This window comes from Lagenorhynchus albirostris, chromosome 8 (genome assembly GCF_949774975.1).
Source record: "Lagenorhynchus albirostris chromosome 8, mLagAlb1.1, whole genome shotgun sequence".
Lineage (NCBI taxonomy): Eukaryota > Metazoa > Chordata > Mammalia > Artiodactyla > Delphinidae > Lagenorhynchus > Lagenorhynchus albirostris.
The window spans coordinates 87,880,435-87,897,185 of NC_083102.1; the positions used below are offsets into that span (position 1 = coordinate 87,880,435).

At 40.3% G+C, this 16,751-nt stretch overlaps 1 protein-coding gene across 11 annotated transcripts in view; it reads right to left on the minus strand.

Moving 5' to 3' along the window:
• The window catches only part of SRPK2 (SRSF protein kinase 2), a 231,184-nt gene that overhangs the window by 31,174 nt on the left and 183,259 nt on the right, over positions 1–16,751 (minus strand). For all 11 annotated transcript variants that reach the window (XR_009542048.1, XM_060157251.1, XM_060157250.1 and 8 more), the window contains 6 exons: positions 13,607–13,715; positions 12,793–12,880; positions 12,483–12,570; positions 9,997–10,103; positions 2,350–2,515; positions 1,179–1,204 (listed from right to left, as the gene is read on the minus strand). Coding sequence is in view for 10 of the 11 variants with exons in the window: in XM_060157251.1 (XP_060013234.1) it covers positions 1,179–1,204; positions 2,350–2,515; positions 9,997–10,103; positions 12,483–12,570; positions 12,793–12,880; positions 13,607–13,715 (584 nt within the window). In the remaining variant the exon portion in view is untranslated. The remainder of the gene's footprint in view (positions 1–1,178; positions 1,205–2,349; positions 2,516–9,996; positions 10,104–12,482; positions 12,571–12,792; positions 12,881–13,606; positions 13,716–16,751) is intronic.

Here is a 16,751-nt window from a genome sequence, read left to right on the forward strand (position 1 = left end):
CTGAGATAGATACTTTTGCCTTTAAACAAGAAGCACCTCTTGCAAGTTTTATGTGCTGCTGCCTGTCTCTAAAGTAACAATGTCCCCTTCTCCTTAACTGTCTTACTCAACTGCCTGCCAAATCAGGTGTATTTCATTCATTGTTGGTCAACAGCACTGTCTGCGTTTGGGTCTCACACACTGAGCTATTATCAACAGCCAGGACTGCAGGAACTGTAAAAAATGAGCACATGAAGTAAAGGGAAAAAAGAAGAAGCCATGGTTTCAGTCTGCCTCCAATCATGGCGAGCTGACTTGGAAAGTACTGGCAACGAGAGCCTCCAGTCTTTCACAGAGTCAATAATCAAAACAAGCTGCTCGAGCCACAGCAGAACTCAGCAGGCCAGGTGGAATAATTCTTACGTCTCCCTCTCTTACTCAGACTTCCATTCCAAACTGAGGGCTGCTGGCAGCACTCTGAAGTTCTGCACATTTCCTTCCAAAAGCTTTTGGTTCATAAAGATCTTTTAAAACTTGTAGATGACCCATCAACTCAAGACATACATATATATATATATATATATTCTATGCTTGACTGGAACCAAGCCAGGTTTAGCTCCGCTGGGGTAGGATTTAATTCCAAACAGCTTGTTTCATTTGCTCACACTCAGCATTCTGACAGGACCACAAAGATAATACTCTTTCATATATAACTACTACCTGGAAGTAAAAAAATCACAACAGCAGCTTCAGAAAAACAGGTAACTTAGAGGCAGATCAGAAATAATATAAAGTGTTTTGGAAACAATCACTCTTAAAACCCTATCTCTATAACCTCCCATTTTACCAGACCCAGCCAAGAGCACTCCAGAAAGTGCACGAGGAAAACAAAGACAGCATTTGGGACAGCTCTAATTATCCCCCAACTCCAAAAATCACTTCCCCTTATCAAAACATTGTCTTACATAATCAAGGATACCCAGCATTTATAAACATGACTGTCTTTTATATTAAAATGCATTACAACATCTGTGATTGAGAAAGGAACAAAAAAATGCACAACCAATCCCCCCCGAACAATCCTTAATGAAAAATTGTTGCAGAAAGAAACAAAAACTAATGTTACAATTCGAAAAGTTCAATAATGAATAGTCACTTTTGACATGGAGGTGAATATAAGTATATGTGTAGGTACTTACAGGTTTTTGCTGTGGAGCAGTACTCACTAGAACAAAACAAAATAAAATGAACATTTAGAGCGAAATAGATACTTATCTTTATGTAGGTAATCTGAACTGTAAAATGAAATAACTACTGTCTTTTAATGGCTATGCAACTTCAACAACTGTTAAATATTAAAACTTCTGAATCAGAGAGACCTAAAGTTTATCCAACTCAAACAAATGATTGGCTCTTAAAAGGCAAAGCCACAGTGGTTCATATGGAGTCATTTCTCTTACTTATCTAAAATTAAATACGCATTCATTTCAAAAACAGACAATCCCAAAGCACTGACTGATAAGAAAATGGAGAAGAGTCATCCAACCAAATTTGTTTAAAGACAATGAAATGAACAATTCACTTACACAACTATGTTTGAAAACTATTTCACAAGTTTATACAACTAAAGTTAAGTCCAATACTGCAGCAAATATTCTAGAAATCACATGAACAGACTTGGCCAGTGTCAGAAGCTTGAGAGACTATGGTTCCGTGATCTAAAAAACACCCTGATGTTAGAAAACGAGATTCAGAAGTGGTGCATGTCCCAAGAGCCCCAGGCAGACAGAGGGCTTTTGCCCTGCAGTCCTCGTGCCTGCCTGACAACACACTAGGGCAGACAGCACGTGAAGAGAGGGTGAAAGCACCGTCCACACTTCACTGCCACCACGACACTGCGAAAACCAGAAATTAAACTACATACACCAATACTCAAGTCAGCTGGTCTTCTCCCACCCTGAAGTCTTTTGAAACTAATTCTAAATCCACCAGCTAGACTCAGATTGATGTAGCTGTGCTCACTGGAGTCAAGGAAGCACTCTGACGACTGAACGTCGGCTACATGAGACCTCTTGCTATAAGAGACAGTCCTCTGCAGAGAAGTGGGCAACACAGGACAGTGTTCCAAGGAGATGAAGCAGCAGGTAAGAATTCAATGACCTTTTAAGGGAGGACAAAGTAATTCTAACATTGAAGTATAACTTAACTGGGGCATCTTCCTGCTTAAGAAAAAGGTCTAGCGGCTTCTAGTCATCAGGCTCTTACAAAAGCCCCTAATACATACACATCTGACTCAACTGCCCCCAGTGTACAACCTGGCAGGCTCTCAATGCCCCGCACAGACTGAAACAAAGCTGGCTCAGCCCTCACCTGCAGACCCCGAAGGAGGAGGAGCGCCCGCTTTCTGCCACTCGGTGGCCTCGGCTGCCATCCTTCTCACATATGCATCGTCCACGCACATCAAGATGTTTTCCGGCTTTATGTCAGTATGAATGATCTTGCACTTACTGTGTAGATAATCTAACCCCTGAAGGACCTGATCACGTGAAATCGAGAGGAGATGACTTATTAATACATTTATTATTTAACATTTGTTTGTAAAATAGTTAAAATCATTACAAGGTACAAAATACAATGGATACAAAGGGTTTTAGTAAAAATCTTCCTCCCACCCCGGCCCCCAGAGAATCCCAGCTCTTTCCCAGAAGCAAGCAATGTGTATCATCCTGGAGATAATTTATGCTCATGGAAGCAAACGCATCTATACATATACTCTTTTAAATAACAACTTCAGTGAGGTATAATTTACATGTCACACAATTCACCCTTTTAAAGGTACCATTCAATGGTTTCTAGATGTACAGCCCTCACCACTATCTAATTTAGAACATTTTCATCACACAAAGAAGAAAACACTGTACACCCATTAGCTGTCACTCCCCCTCTCCTCCCAACTCCTCCAGCCCTAGGCAAGCGCTAATCTACTTTGCTGGGTCTGGACATTTTATATAAGTGGAATGATACAGAGTGGTCTTCTGTAACTGGCTCAGTACTTTCAAGGTTCATCCAAGGGTAGCATGTATCAATACCGCATTTCTTTAAATGCCAAATAATATTCCACTGAAAATACCACATTTCGTTCACTTGATGAATATCTGAGTTGTTTCCATTTTATGGCTATTATAAATAATATTGCTATGAACATTCATGTACAAGTTTTTGTGTGGACATATGTTTTTTATTTTTCTTGGGTATATGCCTAGGAGTGCAGTCGTTGGGTCATACGGTAGCTCTGTATTTAGCCTTTCAGTGAGCTGCCAAACTGTTTTATACTATGGCTGCACCATGTTGCACTCCAATCAGCAACGTGTGAGGATTCCAATTTTTTCATCATGGCCAATACTTGTCTTTTTATTTTAGTCACCCTACTGGGTGTGAAGTGTGTATCTCATTGATCTGCATTCCCATAATGGCTAATGATGTGTGTACATTTTTAATACTGCAGGAAAGGAGGATTAAATAGCCCTGGTATCCAGGCAACACTACAGCACTGAACTAAAAGAAAATGCTACGCCAAGATACTCATGTACTTGTTATATATATCATTTACATATCATAAATATCACAAAAATTACAGAGTATGGTGACCTAAATGCAGGGCCAAGTTTTTCTGGAATTATTTCCATTAGAGGGGAATTGTTGCAATTCTTTCCATAAGGAAAAAAATATTTTAAAAATACAGTTCATGTTCCCATACCTCAGAAACTCTACAAGCTCAATAAACATTAACATTTGATAAACATCCTCATTCAAACATTTTAAGTCATTTAGGGGCCTTGACGACACTAGACAAGGAAGTGAGAAAAAGACAAGCAGAAGATATATAATATCAATCAGCTCTGACAAGTTCTCAGCCAAAAACCCAATGCTCCTGTCTACCTTGAGTTCCTGGCTAAACAATCTTAGCAGACGACAAAACATTAGTAAGTCAAGGGAAAGGGGTTTCAGAAGAAAATGAAAGGGAGACTTATCTCTTAAACAAGATGAAAATCCCCACACATATCTAAAAAAACTTTTCCTTGGAAATACTTTTACATGACTTCACTGACTGAACAACAGTTGAGCTCCTGTAACAGACCATACACCCTTCTAGATGTCTGACACATAGCAATAGAAGTTCCCTGTCTCCACTGGGCCTTGACTTTTTACCTTAGAATTAATATTGAATGTTTTAGATAATATTTCAATTAGAATATATTTAAATTATGTTTAAAATGTCAAAGAACCAATAGGAAGAAAGAGATCATTATATATTTCCATAGAGAATAAGGTTATAATCATGAATGGAACACAATCCAACGAGCCTGTATGTTATTCACTAGCATTCACGTATCTTCTCTCAACAAACTGAAATATCATGTGGAGTTTTTATATCTGAATAACAAGAGAAATTATGAGAAGTACAAGAAATTAATGGACAGGTACACTGATGACTTCCAGCCTGCGGGAGTAAAAGGAATTAAGAGTTTTTAGAAACTTTAAACTGTTTTAAATTATTCCAACTGAAACTTCATTTCAATCATCATATAGTAACTCAAAGTTAAAATGTCAGCATCTTTCCAAAAATATCTTTTCACCACCACCCACGCACAAGTTGCTCCTAACTTTCCACCTTAGTTCTTTCATAGTTCTTAGGTTGTTTTACTGTGTGAGAAGCTACTCAGATAAGAGTTAACGTGATCCAGTATCCAAAGGTGTTAAATGAATTCCAAGGACAATGAGGCACTTGAGAGGAGCAAAGTGTCTTCAGTAAGAATTTAAGGTTCCAGATTTTTAATACTGGCTGTTGCACTCAACTGGGTTAACCTTCCTCAAGAAGCACAGCTTGTGTCTGACAATGAACATAAGGAACAGACTATCACCGGGATAAATTAAGTCAATTAAGATAACACAAATCTTAAAGGAAACACTTAAGAGACAGCATGGCGCACTGTTAAATCACGACCTTGGGACTCAGACCACTCCTGTATTACTGCTCAATCACTCATTCCCTAGGCAAGGTACTTAAGCTGCCTGAGCTTCCATTTTCATATCTATAAAAGGGGGAACATATCCATTAGACAGAAATATGGTAAGAATTAGAAATAATGTATGGAAAACTCACAAATACATGGTCTAGCTCACAGGAAATTCAAACTAAATGGTAGAAATGAACTAAGTCAGAAGACTTGTATTGATACTGACTTAATAACCATAACTTATTAAATTTCTAAGTCACTTATTAAATTTCTCTGGGTCTCATTTCCCCCATCTATAATATGAATGGGCTCTACCTGATAAAACTCTGATCCTTTTAATTCTAGACTAATATATTTTTAAAAAAATCTTTAGCTATAAGAAGAATGGTTTATTTTCAAAAACAGTATTTTTGTTCACAGCCAGTGAACTGAAAGCAATTAAGCACCCCAGAATCCAGAATCCGACAATAATGATGGGCAATCTTACAACCATTTACACTGAATAATTATGATCGTGAAAAAAAAACAATCAATGAATCAAGCAAGCTTCATGCCCCAGGATAGACCTCTGTTGCCTCACTTGTCTTATCACAGTATGTCTCTCTTGCCTACAAACCATACTTAGCCTCACCAGCAGGAGGCAGCACAGGCTGCAGAGACCCTGGGCTGCCATCCGCTTGACCAGGAGTTGGCGATCAGCGTAGCCACAGAGGGGTCCCTGACGGGGCTGCATCCCACTTAGGGGACGGAGATCACACCCCGGGGCGGGGCCAGTTTTCTGCATGTGAGTCAGCAGCAGTGCAGACCTGGAGGCAGAGTCCAGGCTGGGAGTCAGGAGACCGTGCTCTGGTTCAGGAACTGACTAGCTATGGCTCCCCTTCCCTGACCTCAAATTCAGCCAGAAAACAAGGGCTTGGTCAGCACAGTCTCTAACGTTTCTTCTAGGCACCTATGAACCGTGTCAGAGACTGTCTGTTATGGTGTTAACAACATAAACTGGCTCTTCTCCACCTCGGCGTGCTAGAAATAGGTCCTGTCGCAGACATAAAAGGAGGGAGTTGGGAATAATTAATGTGGAGGTTTCACTTGAAGGTGTCTCCCTGGCCTGCTGGCCACCCAGAGTGAGCTTCCTCCCAAATTCTAAAATGCACAGAGGAACACAAGGACAGCAACTGTCCACAGTGTCTCCTGACTCTGGTCACAACATGGGCACCTTAACAAAGGACACAGGGCGAGCAGACGGGGCAAGGCCTTGTGACGCAGCGCCGGGGGGTGGGGGTGGGGAACCAGACAGGCAGCACTGCTCCGAGACACTGATGCTTGCAGGGTGGAGCGAGACAGCAGAGGGCTCTCCTCAAGCCAGAAGCTTTGCTACTGGAAAATGAAGGCACCCACCGGATCTCTCTTCCTCGCTAGGACAGACAGGAGGTAAATGCTACAAGCTGCTCAGACGAGCACATGCCAGACTGAATGGATAAGTGTGGCGAATACCTGCCTCACTCACAGAGGACTAGAGCCAGGGGACACTGTCCTCATCCGCTCTGTCCCGAAATCGCCCTCTGCTCCTTCTTCTTTCTAACTCTGACTAGTGAGAACTAATGAGAAAATTCAGCAGCTGTACTTCACTCGTGAACATCGTCAGGATGAAAGATAAAACACTGCGCCCAGCGCTGAGGAAGCACAGAGGAATGAGCTGGGAAAGGGGCTCAACTCCCTTGAAGGAGCGACTTCCCCGAATTTCTGAGCTGCATACCCAACATTTTGAGGAGGAGAATTCCAAGTTAGTACAGAATCATATGTACTACCACACACTGATCAAATCCAAGAACATAAAAATGTTTACCAACTTAAAATTAACTTTCTATTCTAAAATTGAACAATACTGGCTTGATCATAATGCATTCATTGACAAAAGGACCAGTGAGGTCATTTAAATGGTAAATAAATACTAAACGTAGACAAACGTAGAAGTAAACCATTTCCACAAACAGAGACATGAATGCATCCTCTTCACAAGACATGCTGTCATTTAAAATGCTCCCCAGTCTTCCTATGCAGACATTGCACACTACCCGGCAGTCAAGAGCATGGATTCTGGCCTGCACCACCTGTATTCCAGTCTTGATTCCCCACAGTAACTGGGGGCCTGTGGAAAACTTTTAACACCTTCCTCAGAGTGAAGGTAAGAACACCTCTGGCCTCACAAAGCTGTGGTGAGGAATAGACAGCATAATACAAAGGAAGCACATAAAACTGTGAATGCCTGAAAGAGCATAATAAATGTTAGTGACAAGCATGATAACAGAAAGAGTTAATGATAACTCAAAAATCCAGAGCTACACGCTGTACCTACGTATCGTAGCAAAGTCACCAAATTCAGAGCCTTGCCCTTACCAAGCTTCATTTAACGGCAAGCAGCCACTTCTTCACAAGGTTTCTGGACAAGGCAATGAATTAAACCATAAGGTTTTAAAAAGTAAAATATCGGCTATCCTTTCGAGTACAGAAGAAAATAAAAGCCACGTTTAAAGAACAGCAACAGGGACTTCCCTGGTGGCGCAGTGGTTAAGAATCCGCCTGCCAATGCAGGGGACACGGGTTCGAGCCCTGGTCTGGGAAGATCCCACATGTCACAGAGCAACTAAGCCCATGCACCACAACTACTGAGCCTGCGCTCTAGAGCCCATGAGCCACAACTACTGAGCCCACTGCCACAACTACTGAGCCCTCGTGCCACAACTACTGAAGTCTGCATGCCTAGAGCCCGTGCTCCACAACAAGAGAAGCCACTGCAATGAGAAGCCCATGCACTGCAACGAAGAGTAGCCCCCGCTCGCCCAACTAGAGAAAGCCTGTGCGCAGCAACGAAGACCCAACGCAGCCAAAAATAAATAAGTTAATTAATTAAAAAAATATAAAGAACAGCAACAGCATTTTAAAACCCCATCACCTGTGGCACACCTTGAATGCACCACAAATAACAAACACTGACAACACAGCACCCTTTTTCTTCTTTCGGCTTTAGAAATAAAAGCTAAACATAAAATAGACTTCAATAAAGCTGATTTTAAAAGAAAAAGAAATGAAAGCTGGGGGGCAAATACACCCCACGCCTGAGGGCACAGAAGCAGCCTGGAGGAGGCAAGGGGTGTCTTCACCACGATCACCAGAAACCAGAGGATGGCCCTTCCTGACCCTGCACAAGGTCACCAGGGCGAAACAAGGAGAGTTAAGAACTGATCAAAAGATTGATAACAGTGTATAGGAAACCCTGGAAAAGCAAGTGATTCAACTGTGCTGCGACTTTTCAAAAATAAGTGGGAACCTTTATCTACAAACCCTTCAGATCACAGAAAGGTCAGCCACTTTGTACAGTAAGAATAAGAGGAACATACATTTCTTCTTTCATTTAGGGAAAGCTAACCTCTCAGAAACGTTTCTTGACTTCCTACGACCTGAAGGAAGCTACAAAGAGATGTGAAACCTACAATACGTGATCTGGGACTCCCGGTGCTCAGAGTATGCAGCTGGGGAGACAGGATGGCTACTCTGTGCTGGTCACCATGCTGAAAGCTTTATCAGCAGTCCCTCCAAACGCATTATCATCCTGATGTGACAAATGCGGACACAGGCTTACAGAAGTTAAGTAATTTGATCAGGGTCACAAAGTAGTAAGTGCCAAAGTTAGAATGTGAAATTAAGTCTATTGCCAAGATTTAAGTGTACTCATTACACTTTCCTCTATTCCAGTGGTTCAACTAAGAGTTCGCATGCCACAACTAGAGAAGCCTGCTCGCCGCATCAAAAGATCCTGCGTGCCGCAGATAAGACCCAATGCAGCCAAATAAATACATAAATATTAAAAAAAAAAAAAGAATTATGGATCAAGGTCTGTATTTCAGGTCTAGAACCCCCAGGCAGGTCTACCTCAAGCTCTGGGCCTGGGGACAAGGAATGGGCTCCAAACCAACTAGTCCTCTTCTCAAGCAAACCAAGCAACCTCCCTGATTATTACTTACTCTGCAGAAATATGCATGGTAATTATCCATTATATCAGAATAGGTAATCCAGAATAAAGCGTATCTGCAACTTTCCTAATTTAGGCTCTAAGGGCAATGAGTCAAAGACTGGTATGTTCCATGCAGAAAACTGAATCTGGTAAACATTTCTAATTAGAAGGAAATCTTCCATATGTGTGTACTTCCATTCTATAAATATCTGCTGCAGCATCAACACTGAACCACGCACTAACGGAAGGTTTTCTATTGTCAAGGCAATTGAACAAAGTACAAATACAATACTCCATATATAACTTAAACATTCCTTAAATTACCTTCCATTTATCCTTCATCCAAATACTTAGAAATAGCAAATAAACACAACAATACATTATATGTTTTTTTCTGTATTATTTTCTAAGGAACTAAGTGGGACATTTCGTAGTAATGATACTGGATAAAACAATTTCTCATTTTACTGTATCACTTACCTGAAAAAAGATCCATATGCCAAAAGAAATATATGCTTGACATTTACATATTACTCCCTTTACAAGACAGAATGGCTTATCATTAACTAAATACAAAATTGATTTAATAAGTTCAAAATGTTATGCACTGTGATATATGTATTTATTTCTAAAACTGGAGAGAGAGATATATATGTGCGCATGCTTCTTTTGTTTTGTTTTGTTTTTGTTTTTTTTGCGGTATGCGGGCCTCTCACTGTTGTGGCCTCTCTCGTTGCGGAGCACAGGCTCCGGACGCGCAGGCTCAGCGGCCATGGCTCACGGGCCCAGCCGCTCCGCGGCATGTGGGATCTTCCCGGACCGGGGCACGAACCCGTGTCCCCTGCATCGGCAGGCGGACTCTCAACCACTGCGCCACCAGGGAAGCCCGTGCATGCTTTTTTTTGTTTGTCTTTTTTTAAGACAGGAATTCGTGTTGAAAGGCTAGCCAGTTAGGTATTGGGAGCTGGGGGCTGCCGTCATAAGCCTCACCTGTCGAATAATGCTCTTCACACAACGTACTGGGAGGCCTTGGTAGTTGGATTTTATGATCCACTTGAGGAGATGGTGGCCAAGCACTTCAAAGACCATGCAGACATCTGGGACAGGGTTAAGGATGATTTCTGGATACATTTCCTGCAGTGACGGAATTACTAAAAGCAGCATCATTGTGGCACTTGGCAAAACAATTATTTCTTTATAAAATACAACTTCAATACTATCAATAATACCAGAAGTGGTCATTTGCTGTTCCTCACCTAAATAGAAAGATCTAACATATACTAAGTACCTACCATGTGCCATACATGATTTAATGTGTACTCATAAAAACATAAGGAATGAGGAGAGTAAACCTCGGGGAGTTTAAAGAACCCTCCTGCCTGACACCACCCAAAGGTGGCAGTCATGACTCAACCCCACACTTACCCACGCTCTCAAGCACACTTCTTCTGACAATCAGCCTTAACGAAAATGAGCAGGACTGAAACCTCACAGAAACTGATGAGGAAAAGAATAGAGAACTCTCCCACCTTAAGTGTCCTGCCTGCCTACCTAAATTTCTATCCTATACATCACATAAAACACTTTATAAAACAGAAATTTACCAAACACAGTGAAGACATTTAATCTTTTCCTTCAACAGTATCTTTCACTGGGTCACTAGATCAATTTTTAAGTTTTTAACGATGTATGATCACAAGACATGGCATGGCCATTAAGACCAACCTATAATAATGAAATCTCAGGAATCTGGGTTTTGTTTTGTTTTGTTTTTTAATAGAAATTCTAGTCAACCACTGACCCTCCAGAACTGTGAGCCACCAAATCCCCTCATATAAATATATTCATGTCATTCATACAGAAAGATTTTAAATGGCTCTGAAACCCTTTGAGAATATTTTGTTCAGCCCTGGAGACCTACATACAGGCCTATAAGAAGGTCAGATGAGTTAATATTTTTTACAATATCTGGATCTACCACATCATCATAGTAACTATTGCTTTAAATATCTTTAATAAAAATAAGAAAAATATTTCTATGACACTGGACAGCGTATGTGCTACAGACTTAGGCACAGATGATCTAAAGCTAGAAGTTCCTTACTATTTCCCAAGCTCATTAAAAAAATGGCAACTAAGGTCTAAAGTTAGTAGCAGGCATAGAGCCGAAGCCCATGGCTTCTAAATTATGACCTGAGTGTTCTCAAAGCACTGACAAATCTGGACTACTTAACAGTAGAAATAGCCACTGGAACGTATTCAATATATATCAAAAAAAAATCCCTCCATTTACCTACAAATCAGGTGTTTTCTCCAAAGAAACCCTCTATCAGCTGTCTTAAGAACTGCCTCCCAGATCTGATGCAAGAGGAAGGGCTACCCTGCCTGCACATAAACAAACAGGCTCACTTGGAGACCAGGAGCAGAGAAGGACCAGCTCTATCTTTCTATCGATCAAGAGGGGAAAATGTACTTTGCAGCTAGCAGAAAGGATCTTGAGGCAAAGGGTGAGGTAACATCAGCAGTCACCAGAACTTGCTAGTATCCTCAAATCTGATCTCTAGAAGAAATATAAAAACCTCCACAAATACATAGGGTGTGAAGAAAGTGCTTCCCTATGGGATTAAGTCTTAGTAGATGCAGAAACAGGCTGTCATTCTGGGGTGTAAGCTGGGAGAAGGCTTTGTCCTCAGGTTCTGGAGCTTGAACAGGTCAAATATCAAAATGTTGGATCTGTTCCAAACATGATAAAGGAAAGAATAAAAGATCAGGAAGGAGGAGAAGAGCCTGGCTCTTGACGCACACCTGGCACTCACCAGTCACTAGATAATGAATACACGGTTCGGTATTCCTGAACCTTGGGGAATGAAGGTATTGCTTAGATCAGGCCCATACAGGGCTATCTCAGAGGATCCAATACTAAAATATGGAAACAGCATTCTGGAAACTAAAGGCATTATCTCTTCTCTCCGCTTGTGCCAAAAGCTCTGAGCTACACGTTATTCTGCTGTCACTGCGACCCCTGGGGCTGTCCTTTACCAATGCCCTGGGCAGGAGGAGGGTAAAGATAAGAGCTCCTTCCACACTACCCCCATTCACTTCCTCCTGAGCCCTCCCTCCCCCAAAACTACTAAGCATGCAAACAATATAACAGCAGCCCAATTAAAACTGACATCCTCAAAAGAGAAAGGGAGGTCATGAGATGCCCTTGCTCCACTTGTAGGACACACTTCTTTTCCAGAATCAGAACTAAGGCCTCCCTATTCAAAAAGCAAAAGGAACAATTCACCTTATAACTAAGAAACTTTCATCTTTCAAGAATCATATAACACGAAGACGCTAGAGCCTGCATGTGGAGAGTGAATCAGCAAACACAAGTGTATAGGGCTTAAAATATTTCCACTTTTTAAAAGTAAAAAGAAAAACTAGAGTATAATTCAGCCATTAGGAAGCAACAGAACCATCAGAAAGGATACGTATTCCATTCATGCCTGAAATTTTGAAGTCATCGATTAGCTGTACCACCATGTCTTTATTTGGGTCAGTGGGATCACTTTCTCGAACCTATAGAGAGAAAAATGAATTCAAGAACAGAAGTGTTTAAGACTGAAAGTCATTTCCATTGTACCAACCAAAACTGTTTAATAAATGTTGTAAAAAATAAAAGATTCAGTATCTGAACTTACAAATAATAAATTCAATTAATTTAGTAAAACCCAGAAAAATCCCTCCGTGAAATTTCATCATTAACCTTTCTGATATCATTCACATTTTTGTAGTACTTACACATTTGAGCAATTTTATTTCATCCAAGGCTGTCTCTGTATAATGCTGGGCACTTTTTACAACTTTCATTGCAACAAATCTTTTTCCCCTTAAAAAAAAAATGCATTTAAAAAAATTTTAACAGAAGTGATCATTTATAATAACTCTAATAAACTAGACTAATAAACTAGACATCATAATGAACTCTAATAAACTCCAATAAATAGCGACTTTCAATAAGCTTTCCTTTAAAATAGTACTTTTCAAATTGTGGGGTTACAGTAAAGCAGTGGGTTCATGTATCAATCTCTTCTTTGCTTTGTGTTTTTGTTTTGTCCTCATAAAAATCAAGTCGACTAGATAGATGTCAGAGTTCATCACATATGGTTAAGATCAAGTATTATAACACTTTTGTTTCAATTCACACACACACTACACATGTGTACGTGTACTCTAAGGATGCAGTTTCATATTATGGGTCATGGCTTTCAAAAAGAGTCGAAACCCACTGACTGGAAAGCCCTAAACATTATTATTTTATATTTGAATGTTTTTCTGGTATGGATGAATTACTAGAAAAACAATATGACCCGAGTATAGCGCAATTACAATGAATAAGCCTCAGATATAAAGGCAGAAGAAAATTAATATTTAAAGATGACAGGCAAATGAACTTCAAAGTGAGAGGGGCAAGTCTGGGGTGGGGCAGGCCTGTGCTGTGCGCTTTACATGCCACAACAGAAGCAGGTGTGCTCCTCAGCCTTAGCTTGTTGTAAAATAAAGATGTTTTGAACCAGACCAGGAATCAAAAGCACGAATGACAAGGAACACTTACTGCATATCCCAGCACAGCCAGACAGTAGAGAAGTGTCCCCATCCTAGCTTCCTAATAACATGATACCGGCCATTGAAGAGGTCTCCAATTTTCACTGGATGATAGCCACCTTTTATTATTTAAAAGAAAGAAAGAAAAAAATTAAATTTCAGAAAACTAGCAATGGAAACTCGTTCTTCCTTGTCAGTTCCTGATACCATTAAATAAAACTCTAAATAATAAAATCAGATTTAAAAACATGTTTAATAATACAACATTTTTTCAAGACTACCTTTCATCAAGAGAAAAATGCCCCCTATGTCTTTCTTTTAGGCTTTTTTTTTTTTAATTTAACTTAGAAAAGCAATGAACCACCCAGCACGCTGTAACAATAACTGGAGGTTTTATCTGTAAGTCTAGCTGTACATAATATGTATATTCTAGCTCTTGACATTTCTAAACAATCTTTTTTCTTCTAAGCAACAAGTTAAACGCAAATCTTTCAGGGTCAGTATAACACAACTCACCGAAACAAAGGATGTGGACTCTGCAGAGTTGCGCATACACCAAGAGTTTATGCATCGCCAACAAGGAATTATATAATATATGACACTTTACCCACCAAAAGAACTTGCTGCTCTCACCACTCTTCCTCAGCCTAAAGCTCCTGCCAGGAAACAGGTTGGAGAGCAAGAGAGCACCCAGTGTTAAGGTTGACTTTTGGGGAGGTAAGGACGCTTCACAGGCATCTAAAAGACCTTCACTTGACATCATCAACAAAATAAGCAGGGTACAAAGTAGCATGCGTAATATGATACCATTTTTTGTGAAACACACAAGAAAAAGTCTGGGAAGATAAGATGTTAGCAGCAAACATCTCTGGATATAAAATTACTCTTTTATTCTTTTTATCTCTATTTTACTTTATTCGTTCTATATCTCTTCCAATTATTTCCTTAAAAAAATACTTTTCTGGGCTTCCCTGGTGGCGCAGTGGTTGAGAGTCTGCCTGCCGATGCAGGGGACACGGGTTCGTGCCCCGGTCCGGGAAGATCCCACATGCCGCGGAGCGGCTGGGCCCGTGAGCCATGGCCGCTGAGCCTGTGCGTCCGGAGCCTGTGCTCCACAACGGGAGAGGCCACAACAGTGAGAGGACCGCGTACAGCAAAAAAAAAAACAAAAAAAAACAAAACAAAAAAAATACTTTTCTACATTTCATTCTTTAACATCTACTGCTGTATTTATTGCAAAAATGTTCTCACTTTTTACATCTGCAGAATTCTTACAAATCACTCAAGAAAGACATGGATGTTTCGTGCCTAGTGTTGAGAGGCTCAAAGCAGGAAGCATCTAAATCACATCCTCCACTATATCTAACAGAGGGCCAGGAGTAGCAGTTCAAGAAGTATTATGAATGCTGATGAATATTTAAACTGTGTTGAATTAGTAAAGCAGGAATTTGACCAGATACTAACTTTCTATGATTCTTACTCTCATACCACACTTGCTTTTCCTGGATTTTAATATCAAAGCCTATAACAACAATTTGGGCAAAAGACATAACTGAAATAGTAAATTAGGAATAAAATATAGCAAATTATTAAATGAATGAATGGGTGTTAACTAAACATTGTGGTTAATCATTTCTCAATATATAGATGTCAAGTCATTAGGCTGTACTGCTTAAACTCACACAGTGCTTAAGTCAATTCCATCTCAATAAAACTGGAAGAGAAAATGGCTTATTACTTACATACAAGGCTAAACCAAAACTAAAGTGGGTCTGAGTTCACAACGGTGTTTAAATCATTCAAATTAACAATGAAAAGGATGAAAAGAAATCTACCATTATTCAAGTAAAATTCGGGATACTGTGCTAAGCAATTTCTTTTCAAAACCAGGATCCATGAAACAAAAGTAAACTGAAACATGCTGCAGACTTCCCACACGGGGAGGGAGCAGGGGCGGGGAAGGAAGAAGGGAGAAGTTCTGCCTGGGAAATGCTTAGCTGAACAAAGCAAGCAGACTTCTTCACCAAAGTAGTTCTCAGAGCCCAGTGTCTTAACACACAGTGGGAACCTCCAAGAAAACAGGATGCTACAAATTCCAGACAGGTCTGCTCACAAAACCATTTCTTCAAGGAATTAGCCACATTTCACAGCACAAAGTATTTAGGAAACACTCAGGTCTACTGTTTCTTACAACATGTGTTATTATTTCTACACTGCTGAAGTGGGCAAAAGTCTCAGAGATAGTAAGTAGTCAGTTCAGGGCTGCAAACTGGGTCTGACTCCAAAGACCACCACACTCTGTGCACCAGTAAGAAATGCACTCCATTTTTAATACCCAGAAGACCATTTCCTGGTCTTACTAAACAGGAACACTTGATAGTTTAATTGAAAGCTACTTACCACTTAATTGCATATTATTGCTAACATGAAGGTTTCTAAATTTAAAACTAATTTAATTATGCATAAAGAGAAGAAACCCCTACCGCTATTTTATGTTTCAGATTTGAATTCTTGAACAGCCAGAGTGTGTACATGTGACCTAAGATAGACAAGCACTATTTCCAGTATAATCACAGCATAAGAACAGCCCTTCCTTTTCTCAACGGGACTGAAAGTTGAACAAAAGAAATTACTTAGTCCAGTTATTTCAAGAGCCCTCACACTGAGAATATTGTGCCAGAAAATAGGCCAACTAACAAGAGGTGCATAAAAGTAAAACTTAAACACAAATATAAAAACAACTGAAAGCACTAAACATATCCTAAGTTGGTTTTTTTTTTTTTTTTTTTTGGCCTTGCCGCGCAGCATGCAGGATCTTATTTCCCAGACCAGGGATTGAACCCACGCCCCCTGCATTGGACGTGTGGAGTCTTAACCACTGGACTGCCAGGGAAGTCCCAAACATATCCTAATTTTTATTTTGAAAATCTGACGTACACAACTTCAAATCTGCAGTCCACATACTGTCACATCCTAACCCCCAGATTTCTACAGGAAATGACAGTCTTTCCGAACATTTTTCAATCTCTTCTCAAAGAACAGTAACTAACACTCAGGCTACCAGAGGGCGGAGCACATCTCCCCAAGGCAGACCACACCAACCGCTTCAACATCCAGGGAATTAAGAGAAAACGGATACTCTTCTCCAATTCCCT